A 20,801-nucleotide genomic window follows, 5' to 3' on the forward strand; every position below is an offset into this window, starting at 1 on the left:
GTAAATGATGAAGGAGACACAGCTCTGAAAACAAAAGCATCCAGTCAAGAGAGGGGACAGTGCCTTGGGATGGGGGTGGGGGGGACAGTAAATCAATCAGCCTGCTTGTGGGGAGGGGCAATGGGGACTTCCCTGCAGAAAGGGCACTTGGCCCGAGTCTTACAAGGTGTGTAGGAATTAGCAAGGAAGGTGGCAGAAACCATGGATCTTCTAGGCAGGGGCACCAGCTTGGGTGGAGACCCAGAAGTTGGAGAGCCTTAAACCTGAGTCCAGGATAAGGAGCGTTGGGGAAGGGAAGAAGCTAGGAAGAGACAGGAGAGAGGCCCAAGGGGAGGAGACCACTGTTTACTGGGAGACCCGCTCCAGTGAGAGAGGCATAGGCCTCCTCAGCTTCTCAGGCCTCAGCTTCTGCCCATCCCGCCAGCCCCAGGAACTCTGCCCCTCAGAGGCAGGGAGGGAATTTCCACTTACAGTGAATCAGCATCTGTTTGATCCTTGTCTCCACAACTAAAAATGGCAATTGTTTCAGGACAAAAGAAGATTACCTTCAGCCTCTGGTTACCTCCAACCTCTGGCCACCTCCTTTTGGCCACCTGTGTTCCTCACCTTCAACCAGGTGTCTTCTAGGTTTCAACCAGGTTGATACATTCTCCTAACATTCTGCATGGGGCTGCATCGAATGCAGGCCACCCCATGTGTATTTTTACCTCTGCATCTCAAAATTACGTGTGATTTTGAATCTGATCTCCTTCTCCAGGGAGAAGTTTTTGGAGATGCCATTTCTGATAGATGCCTTGGATGAACTTCAAAGTGTACCCACTGTGGAAGGCCATGTTGCCAAGCCCCTAGGCCAGGCACCTGACAGAGCAGAGGATTCTTCACCTTAGCCTCCTGGGCTCAAAAAGAACCTTACTACCTGCCCACTCTAGGAGCTACTGTTTCCTCAAAAGGAGAAAGGGTGACTGCCTGATAAGTGAAATAGCTGTGCATACATTGTATGCATTCGTACACACATTCAATTCTCAGAACATTATACCCATTTTTAGATGAAAACTGCCGTTCCAAGAGGCACAGTATCCCACCTGGGTCTCTCTGGTACTAAAAGTCACACAATATACCTCTTTCCCTTCTAGCAGTCATCACTGGCCACCATGATGTGTTTTTCAAACTGTGATTTGGGTCACTTTCACCACCATGAGGTTCTCCCTAGAGGCAAATGCGAGGGCATTCTGATGTGATCTCTGTGGTGTGGTGACCCTTGAAAGCGCTTTCTTCAGTAACTTCCATCTTTTGACTGGGCACGGTGGCTCACGTCTTCAATCCCAGCACTTTGGGACGCCAAGGTGGGTGGATCATGAGGTCAGGAGTTCAAGACCAGCCAAGCCAAGATGGCGAAACCCTGTCTCTACTAAAAATACAAAAATTAGCCAGGCATGGTGGCGGGTGCCTGGAATCCCAGCTACTCAGGAGGCTGAGGCAGAAAAAACTGTGTTCTGGGGAACCCAGGGAGGGGTGTGAGTTCGCAGTGAAGCCGATGCCACTGCACTCCAGCCTGGGCAACAGAGCAAGGACTCCATCTCAAAAAAAAAAAAAAAAAAAAAAATAAAAAAAAAAAAAAAGCCCTTTCTTCAATAACTCTCCTTCCCTTTTGAGTGTTGGGGAGCCTAAGGGGTTAACAAACCTGGCCAAAGTCACCTTGAGATCCAGTTCCCCTAGAAACTTCTCCCAGAGCAAAGGATCCCTCTTCTTTTGCCTTTTCACTTCGTTTACTACCCACCGTTTGGTTTGAAGAAAAGGAGAGGTGAGCTTGCAGAGTTCCCATTTGAAAAGGATTCTGCTAACAAAAAGGGGGCAACAGCACCTTACAGATGTAGAATTTACAACAACTGGGAGGTGCAGGGCAGGAGCCAATGTTTCCATACGCCAAATGCTATCTTTTATAAGGAAGAACATGTTATCTTAGATAGCAGATAACTTGTTAAGAGAAATTTACTGTAAAAATGTTAGTTGTTATTATTTATATATCTTCACAGAGTTCAAAAAAAGTTTGCTGTGCCCATTGAAATTCCTAAACCAGGTGGACTCTTCACAGTGACTGGTCTTCATAGTTTGCAACTAGCCTTTGGTAGGGTCCCCTGTTCTCTTGGGGGTTTGCTGGATGTCTGGACACAGAGTCTGAACAGAGAGAAGAGAAACATTTGCTGCTGGGCTCAATGGCTCAGGCACAAGAGCTGCCCCTACCTTTGAGAATTGTTATCTGAAGTTGCTAAATCTTAAAACCTGGCACATTCAAGCTCACAGAACTCCAAGTGCTTTTGAGTATTTGCCCACTTGTAAAATACAAGAAGAGGACAAAAATATGAATATTGTGAAACCATTCTTTGTTGTTGCAGTGGTGTTGGTGGTCACTGATAAGTCACTGGCAGGACATCTCCTGCCAAGAGGGGGAACTGGGAGAAGATCCCATTTAGGAGGACATACAGCCCAACTCTTGACCCTGGGGTTAGGAGGCGGACAGGCAGCCTCACTAGCATTGAGACACTGAGACATCCCAATAAAGCCAGCCTCAAGGTTAGAATGCAACTTCACATGTATCAACTGTCCACACTTGTACCTTGGAGGCAGCAGGAACAGTGGGGTAGGTATTTTGTAGGAGCAGTGGTGACTGTAGCAATTGCAGCCAGACACACAGCTCCACAACACCTTCTTCCATCTGCCCTAAGATGGACTTCATTCTTCACCCACATGATTGGGTTTATCTAGTGGTGACTGATAAACTAGCTCTCTGAGGTGTGGGATAGGAGGAGGAGCCCTGGTCATAGTATTTGCTGATTTCCATGGTCTAAATACTCCCACCATGGCCAACTCAAAGCTACTAACAGTTTAACAACTGGTTGCCCAAGTTCCTGAAGATTTAACAATCTGTTCTCAAAGGCTGTCCTCACTAGGTCCAGCAACCACTTCAGAATATTTAACAGACAAATGGATTCATTTGTTTCTCATCCAACTTTACCAGGATGTTCATTCACTCACTCATTCAACATCCATGCATTCCACAAATACCTGTCTAATGATGCCTTACTTACAATGGTTCAACTTAGAATTTTTCAACTTCACAGTGGGTTTATTGGATATACCCTATCATAAGTTGAGGAGCATATGGGCTTATGATGGTTCAACTTACAATTTTTTTACTTAACAATGGCCTTTTTGGGGTATTACGTACATTTTCTTTCTTTCTTTTTTTTTTTTTTTTTTTTTGAGACAGAGTCTCGCTCTGTTGCCCAGGCTGTCACCCAGGCTGGAGTGCAGTGGTACAATCTTGGCTCACTGCAAGCTCTGCCTCTCAGGTTCACATCATTCTCCTGCCTCAGCCTCCCGAGTAGCTGGGACTACAGGCACCCGCCACCACGTCCAACTAATTTTTTTTCTCTTTTTGTATTTTTAGTAGAGACAGGGTTTCACCATGTTAGCCAGGATGGTCTCATCTCCTGACCTCGTGATCCACCCGCCGCGGCCTCCCAAAGTGCTGGGATTACAGGCGTGAGCCACTGCACCCGGCTGTACATTTTCAACTTATGATGTTTTCAACTTGCAATAAGTTTATTGGAACATAACCCCTTGTACATCAAGGGACATCTGTATTAATTTTATATTGCTATTGCAACAAATTATCACAGGTTAAGAGTTTAAAATACCACTCGCTAATTAGCACACAGTTCTGTAGGTCAGAAGTCCAGCATGGCATGGCTGGATTCTCTGTTCAGGGTCTCATCACACCAAAATCACGGTATCAGTAGGACTGCAGTTCTCATCCAGGACTAAGGTTCTCTTTTGAGCTCACTGACTGTTGGCAGAATTCATTTCCCTCTCATGCTTTTTATGTAGCCCCTCCAAGGGGCCCCAGATACAGAGGGTCAATAATTTTCCTGCTTCACATTTGATAAAATCTAATATCCCTTCATGATAAAAGCCTCCAACAAACTAGGCATTGAAGGAACATACCTCAAAATAATAAAAGTTATCTATGAGAAACCCATAGTGAAATTCATAATGAATGGGCAAAAACTGGAATAATTTCCCTTAAGAACTGGAATAAGACAAAGATGCCCATTCTCACTTCTCCTATTCAACGTAGTACTGGAAGTCTCAATCAGAACAATCAGACAAAAGGAAAAAATGAAAGGCAAGAAAGAAGGAAATAAAAGAAAAGAAGTCAAATTATCTGTCTTTGCTGATTATATGATTCTCTACCTAGAAAACCCTAAAGACTCTGCCAAAAGGCTCCTGGAATTGATAAACGACTTCAGCAAAGTTTCAAGATACAAAATCAATGTACAAAAATCAAGAACATTGGGGAGGCCCAGGCAAGCAGATCACAAGGTCAGGAGATCGAGACCATCCTGGCTAACACCGTGAAACCCCATCTCTACTAAAAATACAAAAATTAGCTGGGCATGGTGGCAGGCACCTGTAGTCCCAGCTACTCAGGAGGCTGAGGCAGGAGAATGGCGTGAATCCGGGAGGTGGAGCTTGCAGTGAGCCAAGATCACATCACTGCACTCCAGCCTGGGCGACAGAGTAAAAAAAAAAAAAAAAGAGTGGACAAAGAATATGAACAAACACTTCTCAAAAGAAGACATACAAGCCTCCAACATACATATGAGAAAATTCTCATCACTAATCATCAGAAAAATGCAAATCAAAACCACAATGACACACCATCTTCCGCCAGTCAGACTAGCTATTATTAAAAAGTCAAAACATAACAGATGCTGGTGAGGGTGTGGGGGAAAAAACACTTACGCATTGTTGGTGGGAATGTAAATTACTTCAGTCACCGTGGAAAGCAATTTGGAGATTTCTTAAGAGACTTCTCTTCTGTTTTTAAGGGCTCATGTTATTTTATTACACTGGGGCCATGCAGATGACCCAGAATAATCTCCTTATTTTAAAATCAGTAATCTTGGCTGGGCATGGTAGTTCACACCTGTAATCCCAGCACTTTGGGAGCCGGAGGCAGGTGACTGCTTGAGCTCAGGAGTTCAAGAGCAGCCTGAGCAACATAGCGAGACCCTATCTCTAAAAATAAATAAATAAATAAAATAAAATCAGTAATCTTAATTACATCTTCAAAGTCCTTTTTGCCATGTAATATATTATATTCATGGGTGGAACACCAGCAAACGAAGGTCACAGGGGCCATAGTTCTGCCTCTACCATGCCTGTTATGTACCAAGCGCTCTTCTCAGCATTTGGGAAACGTCAGTGGATAAAACAGACAGAATGTCCTGCCTTAATGGAATTTGCATTTTAACCAGAGGTATACAAAGACATGAGCCTTAGCACATATGTTTGAGCCTTCATAGTTCAGATTTCCTTTGGTTAGGTGCTAACTGAATTCCTGTGTTTTTGTTTGTTTGTTTTGTTTTTTCTAAGCAGGGAGGCCCAGGAATTTGTGGAGAAGTATGAAGGTGCCTTGGGAAAGGGGAAAGGCAAGCGACTGTATGCCTACCAGATGCTGATGGCCAAGGTGTGTGGGGTGGAGGCAGGAAATCTGTGGGGAGGGCTTGCTCAGCTTTGGAATCTGGGGACCAACTCAGGTACCTGCCCAGCTTCGCCATTTGTGTCCAGTTGCCCCCAGAATCCTGGGTGTGAAGGCCACCTGACCATTCTGATCCATCTAGGAATGGAAACCAATCATACCCTGCCAATTTCTCCATACTTACTGTGAGGGCTTCAATACATTTGAGACTGGTTTTCTCTCCAGTGAATACACTTAGAGAACTAATGATGTTAAAACCACTGGGATTTTATTTTCCAAACCCCAAATCAGGAGAGGTTGAGTTGGTAGAGACCCAGAAGGGCTGTGGCGTGATCAGGGTCACATGGATGATAAACAGCAATGTCCCCAGAGGGATGGGGGGCAGCTCTGTTTTGTTGAGTTATATCATAATCTGGGCGTCTGATTTAAGTTAGGACAATGTTTCATGTTGGATATTTAATGTGAGACTTACTGAAGTATCCTTCCTTTACCCACTGATTTGAAAAACTACCATTCTCATTGACTTAATTCTTGTACAGAGCCTGTTTCAGGGCTTTTATTCTGAACAACCATTTGATGTCATTACCTCAACTCTTAATTTTGATGCTTGGTAGTTCTAGGTTCCCCTTTTTACATTTGGTTTTTTGTTGGTTTGTTTTTAGAAACAGAGTCTCACTCTGCCACTAAGGCTGGAGTGCAGCATCACCACTCCAGCCTTAGTGGTAGCCTTGAACTCCTTGGCTCAAGAGCTCACTGCAGCTTTGAACTCCTGGACTCAAGAGATCCTTCAGCCTCAGCCTCATCCTCCTGAGTAGCTAGGACTACAGGAGCACTCCACCACACCCTGATAAAACTTTGGGTTTTTTTTTTTAATGTCTTGGCTGTCTTGCCTATTTTTCTACATGCATTTAAAAAAATCCCTTTGCCAAGTTCCACCATAGTGTATTGAGATTTTGGTTGGAATTTCTTTTAATCCTGTATTTAATTTGGGACTTCCTTATCTATACAATGTTTAGTCTTCATATCTAGAATACCATACATTTCTCAAGGCTATATTATATCCTTAAGCAAAGTTTGTCATTTTCTCCCTATAGATCTTTACCAGGTTTTATTTCTGCACATTTAGTAGCCTAGTTGCTTTTGCAAATGAGATCATTTTTCAATTATTTAATAACTAGTTATTGGTAGTATGTAAGAAAGCTACAATTTGTGTGCTAATTTTATATCTGGTTCTCTTATGGTACTCTCTTATTAATTCTAATCTTTTTCATCTGATTATGTTCATAAAGATGTTTCTGTTGGGTTTTCCTAAATGTGGTATCTCATTCTTATCCTAAAATGTGGGCTAGCAATCCTAAAACAGTAACAATTGATCACGGTGATCATAGTTCTCCTTGTCTTTGCATCACTTTAATGAGAATGACTAATGATTTTCACACTAAGCTGGTGGGAGTTGTTGGCTTGAAATAGATTTTCTTTGTCACCACAAAAAATTATTGTCCAGTTATTGTTTAGTAAGACTTCCATTTCATTGGAAATAGATAATTAGGTTTTATTAAACACCTTTCCTTTATGTTATTAATTTTTTTATTTCTGGGATAACCTCAGTCATGGTACATTACTTTTAACTCCACGTTTGATTTTCCAACATTTTATTTATGATTTTTACATATATTTTCATAAGATTGATCTGAATTTGTGTGTGTTTGTACACAAGTGTATGCATGTGCAGTATCTTGGCAGAATTTAACATTAGGACTACACTTGCTTTACAATTGTAAATGAATAGCATTACCTCCTCTTTATGCTGTAAATCAGTTTTGGGAGCATGATAATACACTTTTTGTGAATTTTAAAGATGATACCCTTACAATAGTAGAGATCAAGAGCCATTTTTATAGAATACCTTGAAATTTTTTTTTCAAGTATTCAGTGTATTGATGTACTCAAGTTTTAACTTTTTCTTGGGACCATTTCAATAATTCATATTCTTCCTGAAACCTGATCATTTCATTCAAATTTTCATATGTGTTAACAGAAAGTCACGTATGGTAGCCCCATAATTTTGTAATTACTTTTGTATCTGTTGGGTTTGAATCTTTCTTTTCTATTTTTTTTTTTTTCCCCTCTGTTGCCCAGGCTAGAGTGCAGTGGCATGATCTCAGCTCAACCTCTGCCTCCCAGGTTCAAGTGATTCTCCTGTCTCAGCCTCCCAAGTAGCTGGGATTATGGGCACGCACCACCATACCCAGCTAATTTTTGTATTTTTAGTAGATATGGTGTGTCCCCATGTTGGACAGGCTGGTCTCGAACTCCTGACCTCAGGTGATCCTCCGGCCTTGGCCTCGCAAAGTGCTGGGATTACAGGTGTGAGCCACCGTGCACAGCCTGAATCTTTCTTATTCCTAATATTATTTTTTCTCCTTTTCCAGTTATACTTTCCAGATAACTCTCTATGGGTGATTTTATTAATTTTGTCTAGAGACTATTTACCACTTACCAACTGCACACTCACATCTTATTTTTTCCAATGAAGAATGTGCTCTTCAAGTATATTTTTTTCTAGATTTTTACTGTGACAAACAATGCTTCAACAAACACCTTCATACATTTATCTTGGATCTGTGCGTTTTTTTAAATACAACAAAACAATCCCTCAAATAGTACTGCTAGTTCAAAAGTGTGCATATTTTAACTTTTACTTCACATTTTTCAAACTATTTTCCCCAATTTGTAGCAAATCATACTCACAGGAACAAAGTCGGAGAATGGCTTATCTTCACTAGTTATGAATGTTACATCTTTTTAACTTTGTGCTAATCTAATGGGTAAAAAAAATAGGTTATTATTCTTTCTTTAATTTGTATTCACTGCTTTTTTTTATTGCAGTAAGAACACTTGAGATTTACCTTTTCAACTAATTAAGTACACAATACTGTGTTGTTAAGTATAAACATTGTGTCGTACAGCAGATCTCTAGACAAATACATCTTTGATAAATGATTCTGTTCAACCACATTTCTGTTCACACAGTTCTAGCTTCCCCCTTAGGAAAAGGATTGCCTCTCCCCACCCCCATGCTCCATATTTACTTTTCTACATTATTTTTAGCTCTTTGCTTCTTTCTCTTTGCAATCTCAGATATTTATCAGGTTCATTCTCAATATCATTGAATCCGTTTTCCTCTGTGTCAATTATAGTCTTTATTTTGTCTAATGTTTTCTTCATTCGATTATTAAGCTCTTAGCTTCCTTGTAATCCTTCCATATCTCATCTGTATTCCTTTCAAATTGGTATCCTTTACTTTAGAAGCTATATTTCTTGCATCCTATTCGGAATGCTGAACTGCTCTCTAGAATTTATGTATCTATCTTGGAGGAAATGTTTTCCACAAATATCAAAGACTGGCGTTCCTTTTTCCCTGTTCTGCAATAATATTTCCCAGGCCTCACTGGTTGTTTTCATTTTCATCACCCAGATCCTGATTTCATTGACAGGACATGTAGCTTGCCTGTGTCTTGCTCCACCATGACTTGAAACTTTTTTCCTATATATAGCTGGAGGGCAAGACAGCATGACAACTAACAACCCATCCTAGGACCAGCAGCAACTGCCTCACACAGCCCTGAGAAAGGGGCTTGGAATCTTCTGCCATGCCCCAGCCCAGTTTTCTGACTTTTACAACCAATGAAGGATAAGAGAATTTGTGCCAGAGCATCTCCCAGGCCTCTCTCTGCCTCTGCTCCAGTTCCGGGGTCTCACTTTTCAGTCCAAGATATCCACGGCCTTGAGGGGCTGTCAGGTGGTTGCCAAGGAACCGACTGGCAGGCTGTGCCTCCAGGGGCCTCACTTGGCGATGTTCATTACCCCTGCTGGTCCTCAGCCTTGCAAGCCTATATTTTGTACTGATTTTATCAGCACCCTGACAGGGGATCCATCTCTCGGGGGAGGACTCGCATTAATAAAGCTTATGAGACTGCTACATGAAACCAGATGCTGGATTATTGACTTACAAGAAGAAATAAATGATGCAAGATGGAAAATTTGAAGTCCACAGCAGCCATGCCTTTTATTTTCGATAGCTAAGTTAGTTATACAAGAAGCTAAACCACCATGCCAATTCCTATCTGTGAATTTGCAATGAAAGTCACTGCCATAGAAACCAAAATACTCAGGGCAAATGCTCTCTTTATAGGCAGACCTACATAGGAAGCCAAATAGTCAGAGTATTTTTGGGTTTGGGAGGTTTTCTTGTTTTTTTTTTTTTTTTTGAGAGGGAGTCTCGCTCTGTCACCCAGGCTGGAGTACAGTGGCGCGATCCCGGCTCACTGCAACCTCCGCCTCCTGGGTCAAGTGATTCCCCTGCCTCAGCCTCCTGAGTAGCTGGAATTACAGGTGCCTGCCACCACGCCCAGCTAAGTATTGTATTTTTAGTAGAGACAGGGTTTGACCATGTTGGTCAGGCTGGTCTTGAACTCCTGCCCTCAGGTGATCCACCAGCCTCGGCCTCCCAAAGTGCTGAGATTACAGGCATGAGCCACTGCCCCCAGCCTGTATTTATTTTTAGTAGAGACAGGGTTTCACTATGTTAGCCAGGCTGGTTTTGAACTCATGACCTCAAGTGATCCACCTGCCTCGGCTTCCCAAAAAGCTGGGATTATAGGCATGAGCCACCACACCCAGCCCAGAGTATTTCTGAACACAGACTCAGAGCTAGGGAGGGTGGATGAAGCAATGAGACTGGGCTGCCCAGTGTCTGTGTTCTGCCAATCACCATATCCCCCATATCTTTGCCACTGCTATCAACCAGTCTGCTCATAGGCTTCTCTTCTCTTTTGCATCTGGGACCATTTCCTACTTCTGACAGCTGGTTCCCTCCTTTATACAATCATTCAATCAGGAGATGGTCAAAACCATATCTGGAAAACCAGATTCTGGAAACCTGTCTGATTCTTCACAAAATTTTTGATGGATGCGGTGGCTCATGCCTGAAATCCTAACACTTTGGGAGGCTGAAGGCAGAAGGATCACCTTCTGCCTTTCTATGGCTGGGTATTGTTTTGTCAACTCTCCAAGGGGCTGCTCTCCACCAACCCCACACTCTGGAAACAAATCCATTTGGAATAAAACAAATACTCATAGAAAGCTGAGGTAGAAATACTCGTAGAAAGCATAAGAGGTAGTAGAGAGCAGATCCTAAGATCACTTCCTATTATTATTATTATTATTATTATTGTTGTTGTTGTTGTTGTTGTTATTTTGAAGCTGAGTCTCCCTAGCTCTGAGTCTGTGTTCAAAAATACTCTGGGCTGGGTGTGGTGTCTCATGCCTGTAATCCCAGCTTTTTGGGAGGCCGAGGCAGTGGATCACTTGAGGTCATGAGTTCAAAACCAGCCTGGCTAACATAGTGAAACCCTGTCTCTACTAAAAATAAATACAGGCTGGGGGCAGTGGCTCACGCCTGTAATCTCAGCACTTTGGGAGGCCGAGGCTGGTGGATCACCTGAGGGCAGGAGTTCAAGACCAACCTGTCCAATATGGTCAAACTCTGTCTCTACTAAAAATACAATACTTAGCTGGGCATGGTGGCAGGCACCTGTAATTCCAGCTACTCCGGAGGCTGAGGCAGGGGAATCACTTGACCCAGGAGGTGGAGGTTGCTGTGAGCTGGGCATAGAAAGCCCAGGAGTTTGAGACCAGCCTGGGCCACATGGTAAGACCCTGTCTCTACAAAAAATAAAAAAATTAGCTGAATGTGGTGGCTACTCAGGAGGCTGAGGCAAGAAGATCACTTGACCCCAGGAAGTCAAGGCTGCAGTGAGCCGTGTTTGTGCCACTGCACTCACGGCCTGGGCAACAGAGTGAGACCATGTCTGAAAAGAGAAACATTTCTCTTTCATCTTCTGATGACTTTATTTTTTGTCCCTTCTTTTCACAGGTGTGGACTTTAGTGACTTTACAGGGGAAAATCTCATGTCCTCCATGAACAAGTTCTGAGGAGACCTTTTAATAATAGGAACTGGGCCAGGCACAGTGACTCACGCCTGTAATCCCGACACTTTGGGAGGTCGAGGCGGGCAGATTACTTGAGATCAGGAGTTTAAGAACAGCCTGGCCAACATGGTGAAACCCCATCTCTACTAAAAATACAAAAACTAGCCAGGCATGGTGGCGCACACCTGTAATCCCAGCTACTCAGGAGGCTGAGGCAGGAGAATAGCTTGAACCCAGGAGGTGGAGGTTGCAGTGAACTGAGATTGTGCCACTGCACTACAGCCTGGGCAACAGAGTGAGACTCAGTCTCAAAATAACAATAATAATAATAATAATAATGGGAAGTGATCTTAGGATCTGCTCTCTACTACCTCTTATGCTTTCTACGAGTATTTCTACCTCAGCTTTCTATGAGTATTTGTTTTATTCCAAATGGATTTGTTTCCAGAGTGTGGGGTTGGTGGAGAGCAGCCCCTTGGAGAGTTGACAAAACAACACCCAGCCATAGAAAGATAGCTGATCAGGTTTCTGTTTGGTACACAGTCTGGGTGTCGAGCTGGGAACAGACCACAGGAGGGGGCAACATGCCTTTCTGACTCTTCAGAAAAGCGAGGCTGTTGTTTCCCCAGGAGAAGAATGTTCAGTCATGGGTTGAGATCTCCTTATCAGTTGCACAATCCTTGCAATTTTGCGACAGTTCCTATCAGAGAGAGGCACTTGGCTGTCTGCCAGACATGGGTCTGAGAGTTGCTGGAGTTCCTTTTCCTTTGAATTTTGTTTTAAGTTGAAGGAAGTCATATCAGAGGCAATGCTAACTCAATCGGACCCTCCAAACCAGAAATCGTACAGAGGATTTCTCACTTTATCTATAAACTGTCCAAACCAGAAATTTTAGCAGCACAGTAAGGGGTGGCCTTCACTTGCCTCTCACTCCACGCCTGCCGTTGGAGAAGTAAAGGTTTGAACACTTGCCTCTGGCAGCCTGGGCTCAAGGACAGCAGGAGCTGGGGACTACAAGACAGCAGCCTCACTCATGCTGACCTGTTGGCCTCCTCGTGCCCCTCATCATGCCCCTTTGTGCTCTAGGTTGACATGTTAACGAACTGAGAGTTTTACCTCTTTTATTTCAGAAATGGGTCAAATTTAAAAGAGACTTTGATAATTTCAAGACTCAATGCATCCCCTGGGAAATGAAGATCAAGGACATTGAAAGTGAGTATGCTGGTGTCACTGTTTTTTTAATTGGTTTCCTAAAGCATTTCCCAAGAGCTTGGATTGTTTCCTTGGCCCTCTGAGTAGATTATTTCATTGGTTCTGTTGTATTAGGAAAAAAGAATGGGTTTTGATCTTGTCAGACCAAGATTTGTTTTTTATTTATTTGTTTGTTTGTTTTTATTTTTGAGACAGAGTCTCACTCTGTTGCCCAGGCTGTGAGTGCAGTGGTGTGATCTCGGCTCACTGCAACCTTCACCTCCCAGGTTCAAGCAATTCTCCTGCCTCAAGCTCCTGAGTAGCTGGGATTACAGGTCTGAGCCACCGCACCTGGCTAATTTTTTTTGTATATTTAGTAGAGACAGGGTTTCACCATGTTGGCCAGGCTGGTCTCGAACCCCTGACCTCAAGTCATCCACCCACCTTGGCCTCCCAAAGTGCTGGGATTACAGACGTGAGCCACCACACCCATCCCAGACCAATATTTAAATTCTGCTTCTTCACTTTCTTACTGTGGGCACTTAAGTTAGTTAACCCCAAAGAGCCTCAGGTTATTTATCCAGGAAAAGAAAGGGAGATCCAGGTGTCATTCAACAGACTAATGTGAAAATTGAATTCATCACACACATAAAGTGCTCAATAGTGTCCATGTTTTCCTTCTGCAGCACTCATACCCACCATCTTTTCTCTCTCCAGGTCACTTTGGTTCTTCAGTGGCATCATATTTCATCTTTCTCCGATGGATGTATGGAGTTAACCTCGTCCTTTTTGGCTTAATATTTGGTCTAGTCATAATCCCAGAGGTAAGAAAAGAACTTTCTAAATCTTTGGATAGAGTTAAGGCTTATGACCACCATCATCAATTATCAACCAAATACTTCCTGTTTTACAAAGAATCAGTCATTCATTTAAAATGCTATTAGGTTGGTGCAAAAGTAATTGTGGGTTTTGCCATTAAAAGTAATTTATAAATTACTGCCATGAAAAGTAAATTTATAAAATTAAAAGTAATGGCAAAAAACACAATTACTTTTGCACCAACCTACGACCTAATCTAGTCACATCAATTACCTAGATAGTTAAGTACAAAGAATGGAACCAAAATACTTTGTTCCTTAATTAATATGTGAATCTTACATTTTTCTACTTCTCATTTTACCTAAGATCAGTGGAGAATTTATGTTTCGGTGAGTTTTTTCCTTTTACCCTCAAACAAAAGAGAGGGATAGAATACATTATATCATTATTTATCACCAAAAAAACCTTGGATTTGAGTATCACTCCTCACTATTCTCCCATATATAATATTTTAAGGAAGTTTTTTTTAGAAACAGGGTCTCACTCTGTTGCCCATGTTGGAGGGCAGTGATGCGATCAAGGTTCAGTGCAGCCTTGAACTCCTGGGCTCAAGTAGCCCTCCCACCTCAGCCTCCCAAAGCGTTGGGATTACAGGCATAACCCACCACACCTGACCCCAGATATAATCTTATTATGGACGTAAATAGATTCTTATCTACAGATGATTAATTGAGAAACATAAAAGGGGTAATAAGCAATTTGTGCAAAGTCACACAATAAGTTCATTGTGAATTGGATCCCAGGTCCCCAGAGTGAAGGCCTGGGGTCTTTTCCAAGGAGCCTGTGGCTCACTAAGCACTGAGCACAGCAACTGCTACGATTGCTACAGTCCTGACTGAAATACTTGGTGCCAGTGCTGGGTACACAAGTGGGTCTACTTCAACAGCTTTCAGAGGAACAATATGTCTGCATTTAGTATTTTCTTCCTCACAGGTGTATTAATGGGTTCTTTGATGACTTGCTGACTCCTATTTTGTTATAAATGGTTCTGTGAGCATATTGGAGTCAATTCTATCTGCAGTTACATGCTTAACTTTTCTGCACAGCCACTTTCAGGACATTAAAAACTTTTCACATCATGTGAATTAAATCGGATTTATTGGAGGAAGTTGACCATACATTATAATAGCCTTTGGTAGCAAAGGAGTGTTACATTATTTATAAAATTGTTGAATTCTTTTCTAAATGACCCAAAACGTGTGCTTACAAATATGTCATTAACTAGCCTTTGCACTCTTTCATATACACACCCAGAAGTCAAGGGTTCTGAGTTCACTGAGCCCTACATATATTCCTGTGCCAATATCACTTTCTGACCCAGAAGTTAGCATTTTAAACCTCACTGTCAAGCGTACACAAACACTCTGACACCAAGTATGGTTCTCCCCAGGGGGAAAATATTGTCAAAAGCTAATAGGAAGTTTCATTTCTCTCCTTCATAGTCAGGTAAATATGAAATGTTTTCCTCAGTAGTCAATGGGGAAATTTACCTTCACAAAGCTCTTGGCTTTCTTCTTGGGATCTTTTTATTCCATGAGAAGAGAGCACATTTAAATGCCATAGGCCTGTGAGACATCTCTGGAATTTTGCTATGCAGTGGTCCATGAAAGGCAGTTTTGTGGGAAGTTGAGGAATTTTAAGGACACTCGGTTGTTTTTTTTTTAAGAAAACATTAAATTTGGTATAATTTATATAAGTTTATAAATATTTTTATGAGGGAACATTTATTTGAAACAATAAAAACTTAGTGATTGGTGCATTCCAATGAAGCAGCCAAGATCTGAACCATTCGTGCTAGAGCACCTTGATTTGATTGGCAGGTGATTGGGAAACCCGTGTTGGAGTGGGTTGAGAGTAAGAAAGAGAGAGAGAGATGCCCTGCAGGAAAGAGGAGCCTTGGCTTGGAAAGAGGGAGAAGGGAAGAAGGGAAATAGGGGAGAAGGGAAGAGGTTTAGACCAGATAGGAGCCTGCTGCAGTAGGTCAGTGCTAGATCCAGGTAATATCAATGGGAATGGATTAAAAGAGAGGAACCAGAGTGACGTGCATGGACAAGTCTTGATGACAGGTTGGATAACAGCAATTAGGATGTGCGGTGTCCTAAGATGCCTTTTTATTTAGGATGATGGGAAATTGGCCATATAGGAATCAGACACAACCAAATTCACTGCATATATGAAGTGTCCTGTTGGTCAAAGACACAGAGAACTTCAGGGCCCAAGGGTTTTCAGCATAAGCTAAGGTTCAGAGATATCCCCGTGACTCATGGATGTTTTAAAATGAAGCATAGTGAACCAGAGGGTCCAGGGATAAGAGTAGTAGAAGTGCTCAAACATGACTTTAAAAAAAATTATTATTATTATATATTTTTTGAGACAGAGCCTCATTCTATCTCCTGGGCTGGAGTGCAGTGGCACAGTCTTGGCTCACTGCAGCCTCCACCTCCCAGATTCAAGCAATTCTTGTGCCTCAGCCTTCTACGTAGCTGGGATTACAGGCACCGACCACCAGGCCCAGCTAGTTTTTGTATTTTTAGTAGAGACGGGGTTTCGCCATGTTGGCCAGGCTAGTCTCGAACTCCTGACCTGAAGCAATCTGCTCGCCTCAGCCTCCCAAAGTGTTGGGATTACAGGCATGAGCCACCGTGCCTGGCCTTGAATGCAACTTTAACGAAACTTCTCCTTGTATTCATTTTCCTTTTGCTACAAACCCTTAATACCACTTTATGAAATTAAACAGCTCTGAATGTAAGAATGAGCCTTGTTTATCTTTAATTGCCATTGCCTGCACAACCCAGGATATCTACGTGATCCCTGAGGAACCCTGTTATGCTGCAGGAGCTGGCTGGCAAGGCCCCGCTGGATGACAAGTTTATGTACTTCTCTTCCAACACTGGCTGTATGTGAAAATCCCCTGGGGGACTTTAAGAAATACCAGCTCTTAGGCCCACCCCTAGCCAAATAAATTTGACTCTCTGAGGGTATGGTCTCGTTTTCTCTGTTGTAAAAGCTTCTGTGGTAAGCAGACTTCTATGATAACCTCCAATGACCCTTCTCTCCTGGTATTCATGCCCTTGTGTTATCCCTCCCTTTGAGTATAGGCAAGACCTAGAGACTTGCTTTTAACAAATAGAATATAGAATGGTTAGGTTATGAAAGATTGTGATTTCCATCCTGCTGACAGAATTCTCTGTTCATTCCCCTCTTGGCTTGGGTGCTTTAATGAAGCAGTCTGACAGATTGGAGAGTCCCACCTGGCAAGGAACTGAGTGTGGCCTTTGGACAATGGCCAGCAAGGAACTGAGGCCCTTAGTCCAGCAACCCAGCAACAACCACATAAGCACTTTTTTTTTTTTTTTGAGACGGAGTCTTGCTCTGTCACCCAGGCTAAAGTGCAGTGGCATGATCTCTGCTCACTGCAACCTCTGCCACCCAGATTCAAGCAATTCACCTGCCTCAGCCTCCCGAATAGTTGGGATCACAGGCATGTGCCACTATGCCCGGTTAATTTGTATATTTTTAGTGGAGACGGGATTTCAGCATCTTGGCCAGGCTGGTCTTGAACTGCTGACCTCATGATCCACCCATCTCAGCCTCCCAAAGTGCTGGGATTACAGGCATAAGCCACCATGCCCAGCCTCACATCAGCACATTTTAAGGCAGATTCTTCCCCAGTCAAACTTTCAAATGAGACCAAAGCAGAAATTTTGGTTGCAGCCTTGTGAAAGATCCTGAAGCGAAGGACCCAGCTAAGCCATACCCAAAATGCTAGCTACAGAAACAGTGAGATAATGAATATGTGTTTTTTAAAGCCTCTACATTTTAGGATAATGTGTTATATAGCAGTAGATGACTAATACAGCTCCCCCAGGTGAGTCTAATATGCAGCTAGGGTTGAAAACTGCTGATGTACATTATAAGGTCTTTAAGTAAGCTGTGCTCTAGGTTTATGTAGCAAGCATTCAGTCTGTAAACCTCATATGATACTTCCCCTTAAAAATATCTACTAAATTATTTCAGACATATGAAAAGATATAATGAATGAGCCTACCTGCTCATCACCATGCCTAAAAAATAAAATATTACATATACACTGAAGTCCTCTAATTAATTTTCCCCAATTTTATTACCTACATAACCCTCATTATCCTGAACTTTCCATTTCAACTTACATTTTGAAATTTATTGACTTAAATACAGTAATTTCTTATTTTCTAAAATCACAGTGTATCTAAAGGTGTATCCCCTTTTGCATTACAGTATAATTTTTTTGTCTCATTTATAGCAAAGGTTTGTCTTTTTTAGTTATTTTGTTCAAGAAAAAACTTTTGGCTTTGCTCATTCTCTCTGAAGTGTCTTTTTTAAAAAAATTCAGTCTTTTGGGGGCACAATTTGCATAAAGTAAAATTTACTCCTTTTAGGTATACAATTCAATGGCTTTTGACAAATGTATAATCAGGTAACCACCACACAACTGATATATAGAACATTTTCATCACCCTCTAAATTTCTCTAGTACCCACTTTGCAAGCAATCTCCTCTTCCAACTCCCAGCCCTTGACAACCAAGGATTGATTTCTGATTTCTGTTCCTAAAGTTTTGCCCTTTTCAGAATATCATATGAATAGAAATATGTAGTATGCAGTTTTTTTGTGTCTAACCTCTTTCAGTTGGTACAATGTCTTTGAAATTCATTCATGTAGCTTTATCAATCATTTATCCCTTTATTGCTGAAATGGAATTGAAAATTACAATGGGATTGTAATATTCCACCATATGGGTATATCATATTTTCTTATCCATTCACCAGCTCTTGGACATTTCAGTTGTTTCTATCTGGAAACTATTATGAATAACTCTACTATAAACATTCACATTCAGGTCTTTTTCTTATATATCTTTACTTTTATATTACTAATTTCTACTCTTATATGTTTCATTTCATTCCTTCTAATTTCTTGGGGTTTGTATTCATTATCTATTGCTGTGTAACAAGTTACTCCCTAAATTTTTGCTGAATACAACAACCATTTATGATTATTTCTGTGGGTCAGAAATCCAGAAGTGGTTCTGACTTGGGGTCTCCTGCAGGCTACAATCTAGGTTTTGACCAAGGCTACAATTATCTTGAGGCTGAACTGAAGAAGATCTGCTTCCAAGATCACTCACAAGGCTACTGGCAGATCTCAGAAGATATGGTGTCAAGCTTACTCACGTGGCTTCTGCAGGCCTCAGAAGATCTGCTTCCAACCTTACTTATGTGGCTGTTCCCAGGGTTCAGGTACTCAGTGGCTATTGGCCAGAGACATCAATTTCTTACTACATGAGTTTTTCCATAGGCATGCTCGTAAGGTGGCAGCTTTCTTCTCCCAGAAGGAGAGAATACAAGAAGGAAATAGAGCAAAAAGAAGCTTCCCACATAGAAGCCACCGTTTTTTATAACCTAATCTCAGAAATGACATTCCATCACTTCTGCCATATTTTATTCCTTAGTAGTGAGTCACTAAATCAAGCCCACACTCAGTGGGAGGGTATTATTGTACACAATAATAAATACCAGAGGCAGGGATCATGTGAGCCATCTCACAGGCTGCCTACCACATTCGACCTTCTGGTCCTTCCACGTGCAGAATACACTCCCTTCCACGTGCAGAATACACTCACCCCTCCTCAAGGCCTCTAAAATCTCATTCTAGCACAGCATCAGCTCAGATTCCAAACTCTCACTCTCTAAATCAGTAGTTCAGGTGCAGATGAGGCTCCATGGGAGTAGCTCTTTAAATACAGCTCCTTGGGTGCAGTTCTCTTTACCATGAGACTAAAGAGATGTTATCTGCACCAACACAACAAACATAAAATGGTGGGACAGGCCTCAGATAAATGCTATAGACATGTCTGTGTTCAAACAGGAGAAAAATGGGAGGTACAAGGGAGTTATTGGTCCATAGCAAGTCTATAACTGTATTAGGCTGTTCTTGTCCTGCTATGAAGAAATATCTGAGGCTGGGTAATTTATAAAGAAAAGAGGTTTAATTGGCTCATGGTCCTGCAGGCTGTACAGAAAGCAAAGTGCCAGCATCTGCTTCTGTTGAGGGCCTCAGAAAGCTTACATCATGATGGAAGGTGAAGGGAACCAGCACATCACTGGCGAGAGCAGGAGCAAGAGAGTGATTGGGGGAGGTCCTAGACTTTTAAACAACCATATCTTGCGTGAACTAACTGAGTGAGAATTCACTTATCACCAAGGGGATGGTTCTAAGCCATTTATGAAGAATCTGCCCTCGTGATCCAATATGTCCCACCAGGCCCCACCTCCAACACTGGGAATCACTTTTCAACATGAGATTTGGAAGGGACAAACATCCAAATGACATCAATAACACAACACCCATTTATAAATTTTCCTCTCAATACCATTTTAGTTGCATTCTGTATACTTTGATGTACATTGCCATTATTTATTTTTAGGTATTTTCTAATTTCCTTGTGATCTACAAGTTATTTATGAATATATTTTCAAGACCTTAATATATAGAAAGATTAGCGGCATTTTTTACTGGTTGTTAGCATAATTTTATGTGATCATTGTGTATATTTTGTATACTTTTTCATTACTTGGGACTTGCTTTATTTGCTTAGAATATGGTTAATTTTCCTCAATTTTTATATTTTTTGCATGGTTCAAAATATTACTTGTATTCTACAAATTGTCTATAATCTTACTAATTTTAGAGCAGCATGATCAATTGCTGAGTGAGATCAATTTAATCTCCTGCTATTGTCTTTTTCTCATTGTAATTATTATTTTTTGTTTTATATATGTTGCTGCCATGTTATTGGGTACATACAAATTTAAGATTGTTATGTGGTGAATTATATTGATATATTTTCAAATGTTAAACCAGATTGCATTCCTGGAATAAACCCAACTAGGTTATTATGGATTATCTTTTTCATATATCATCTGATTTTGATTTGTGAATATTTTATCTAGAATTTTGCATTTATTTTGAGATATTAGACTGTAAATATCCTTCTTATAATGTTCTTATCATATTTGGGGATCAATATTCGACCTCATAAAGTGATTTGGAAACGTTTCTTTTTTTATTATTCTCTTGAAGAATTTGTGTAAATTAGGCCGGGCACGGTGGCTCACGCCTGTAATCCCAGCACTTTGGGAGGCCGAGGCGGG

General features: G+C 41.6%; 1 protein-coding gene across 1 annotated transcript in view; it reads left to right on the forward strand.

Moving 5' to 3' along the window:
- The window catches only part of TMC2 (transmembrane channel like 2), a 124,656-nt gene that overhangs the window by 36,182 nt on the left and 67,673 nt on the right, over positions 1-20,801 (forward strand). Inside the window, 3 exon segments of the mRNA XM_017872526.1 lie at positions 5,443-5,533; positions 12,670-12,751; positions 13,448-13,554. Of these exon segments, the coding sequence (XP_017728015.1) occupies positions 5,443-5,533; positions 12,670-12,751; positions 13,448-13,554 (280 nt within the window).

This window comes from Rhinopithecus bieti, unplaced genomic scaffold (genome assembly GCF_001698545.2).
Source record: "Rhinopithecus bieti isolate Rb0 unplaced genomic scaffold, ASM169854v2 scaffold_7580, whole genome shotgun sequence".
NCBI lineage: Eukaryota > Metazoa > Chordata > Mammalia > Primates > Cercopithecidae > Rhinopithecus > Rhinopithecus bieti.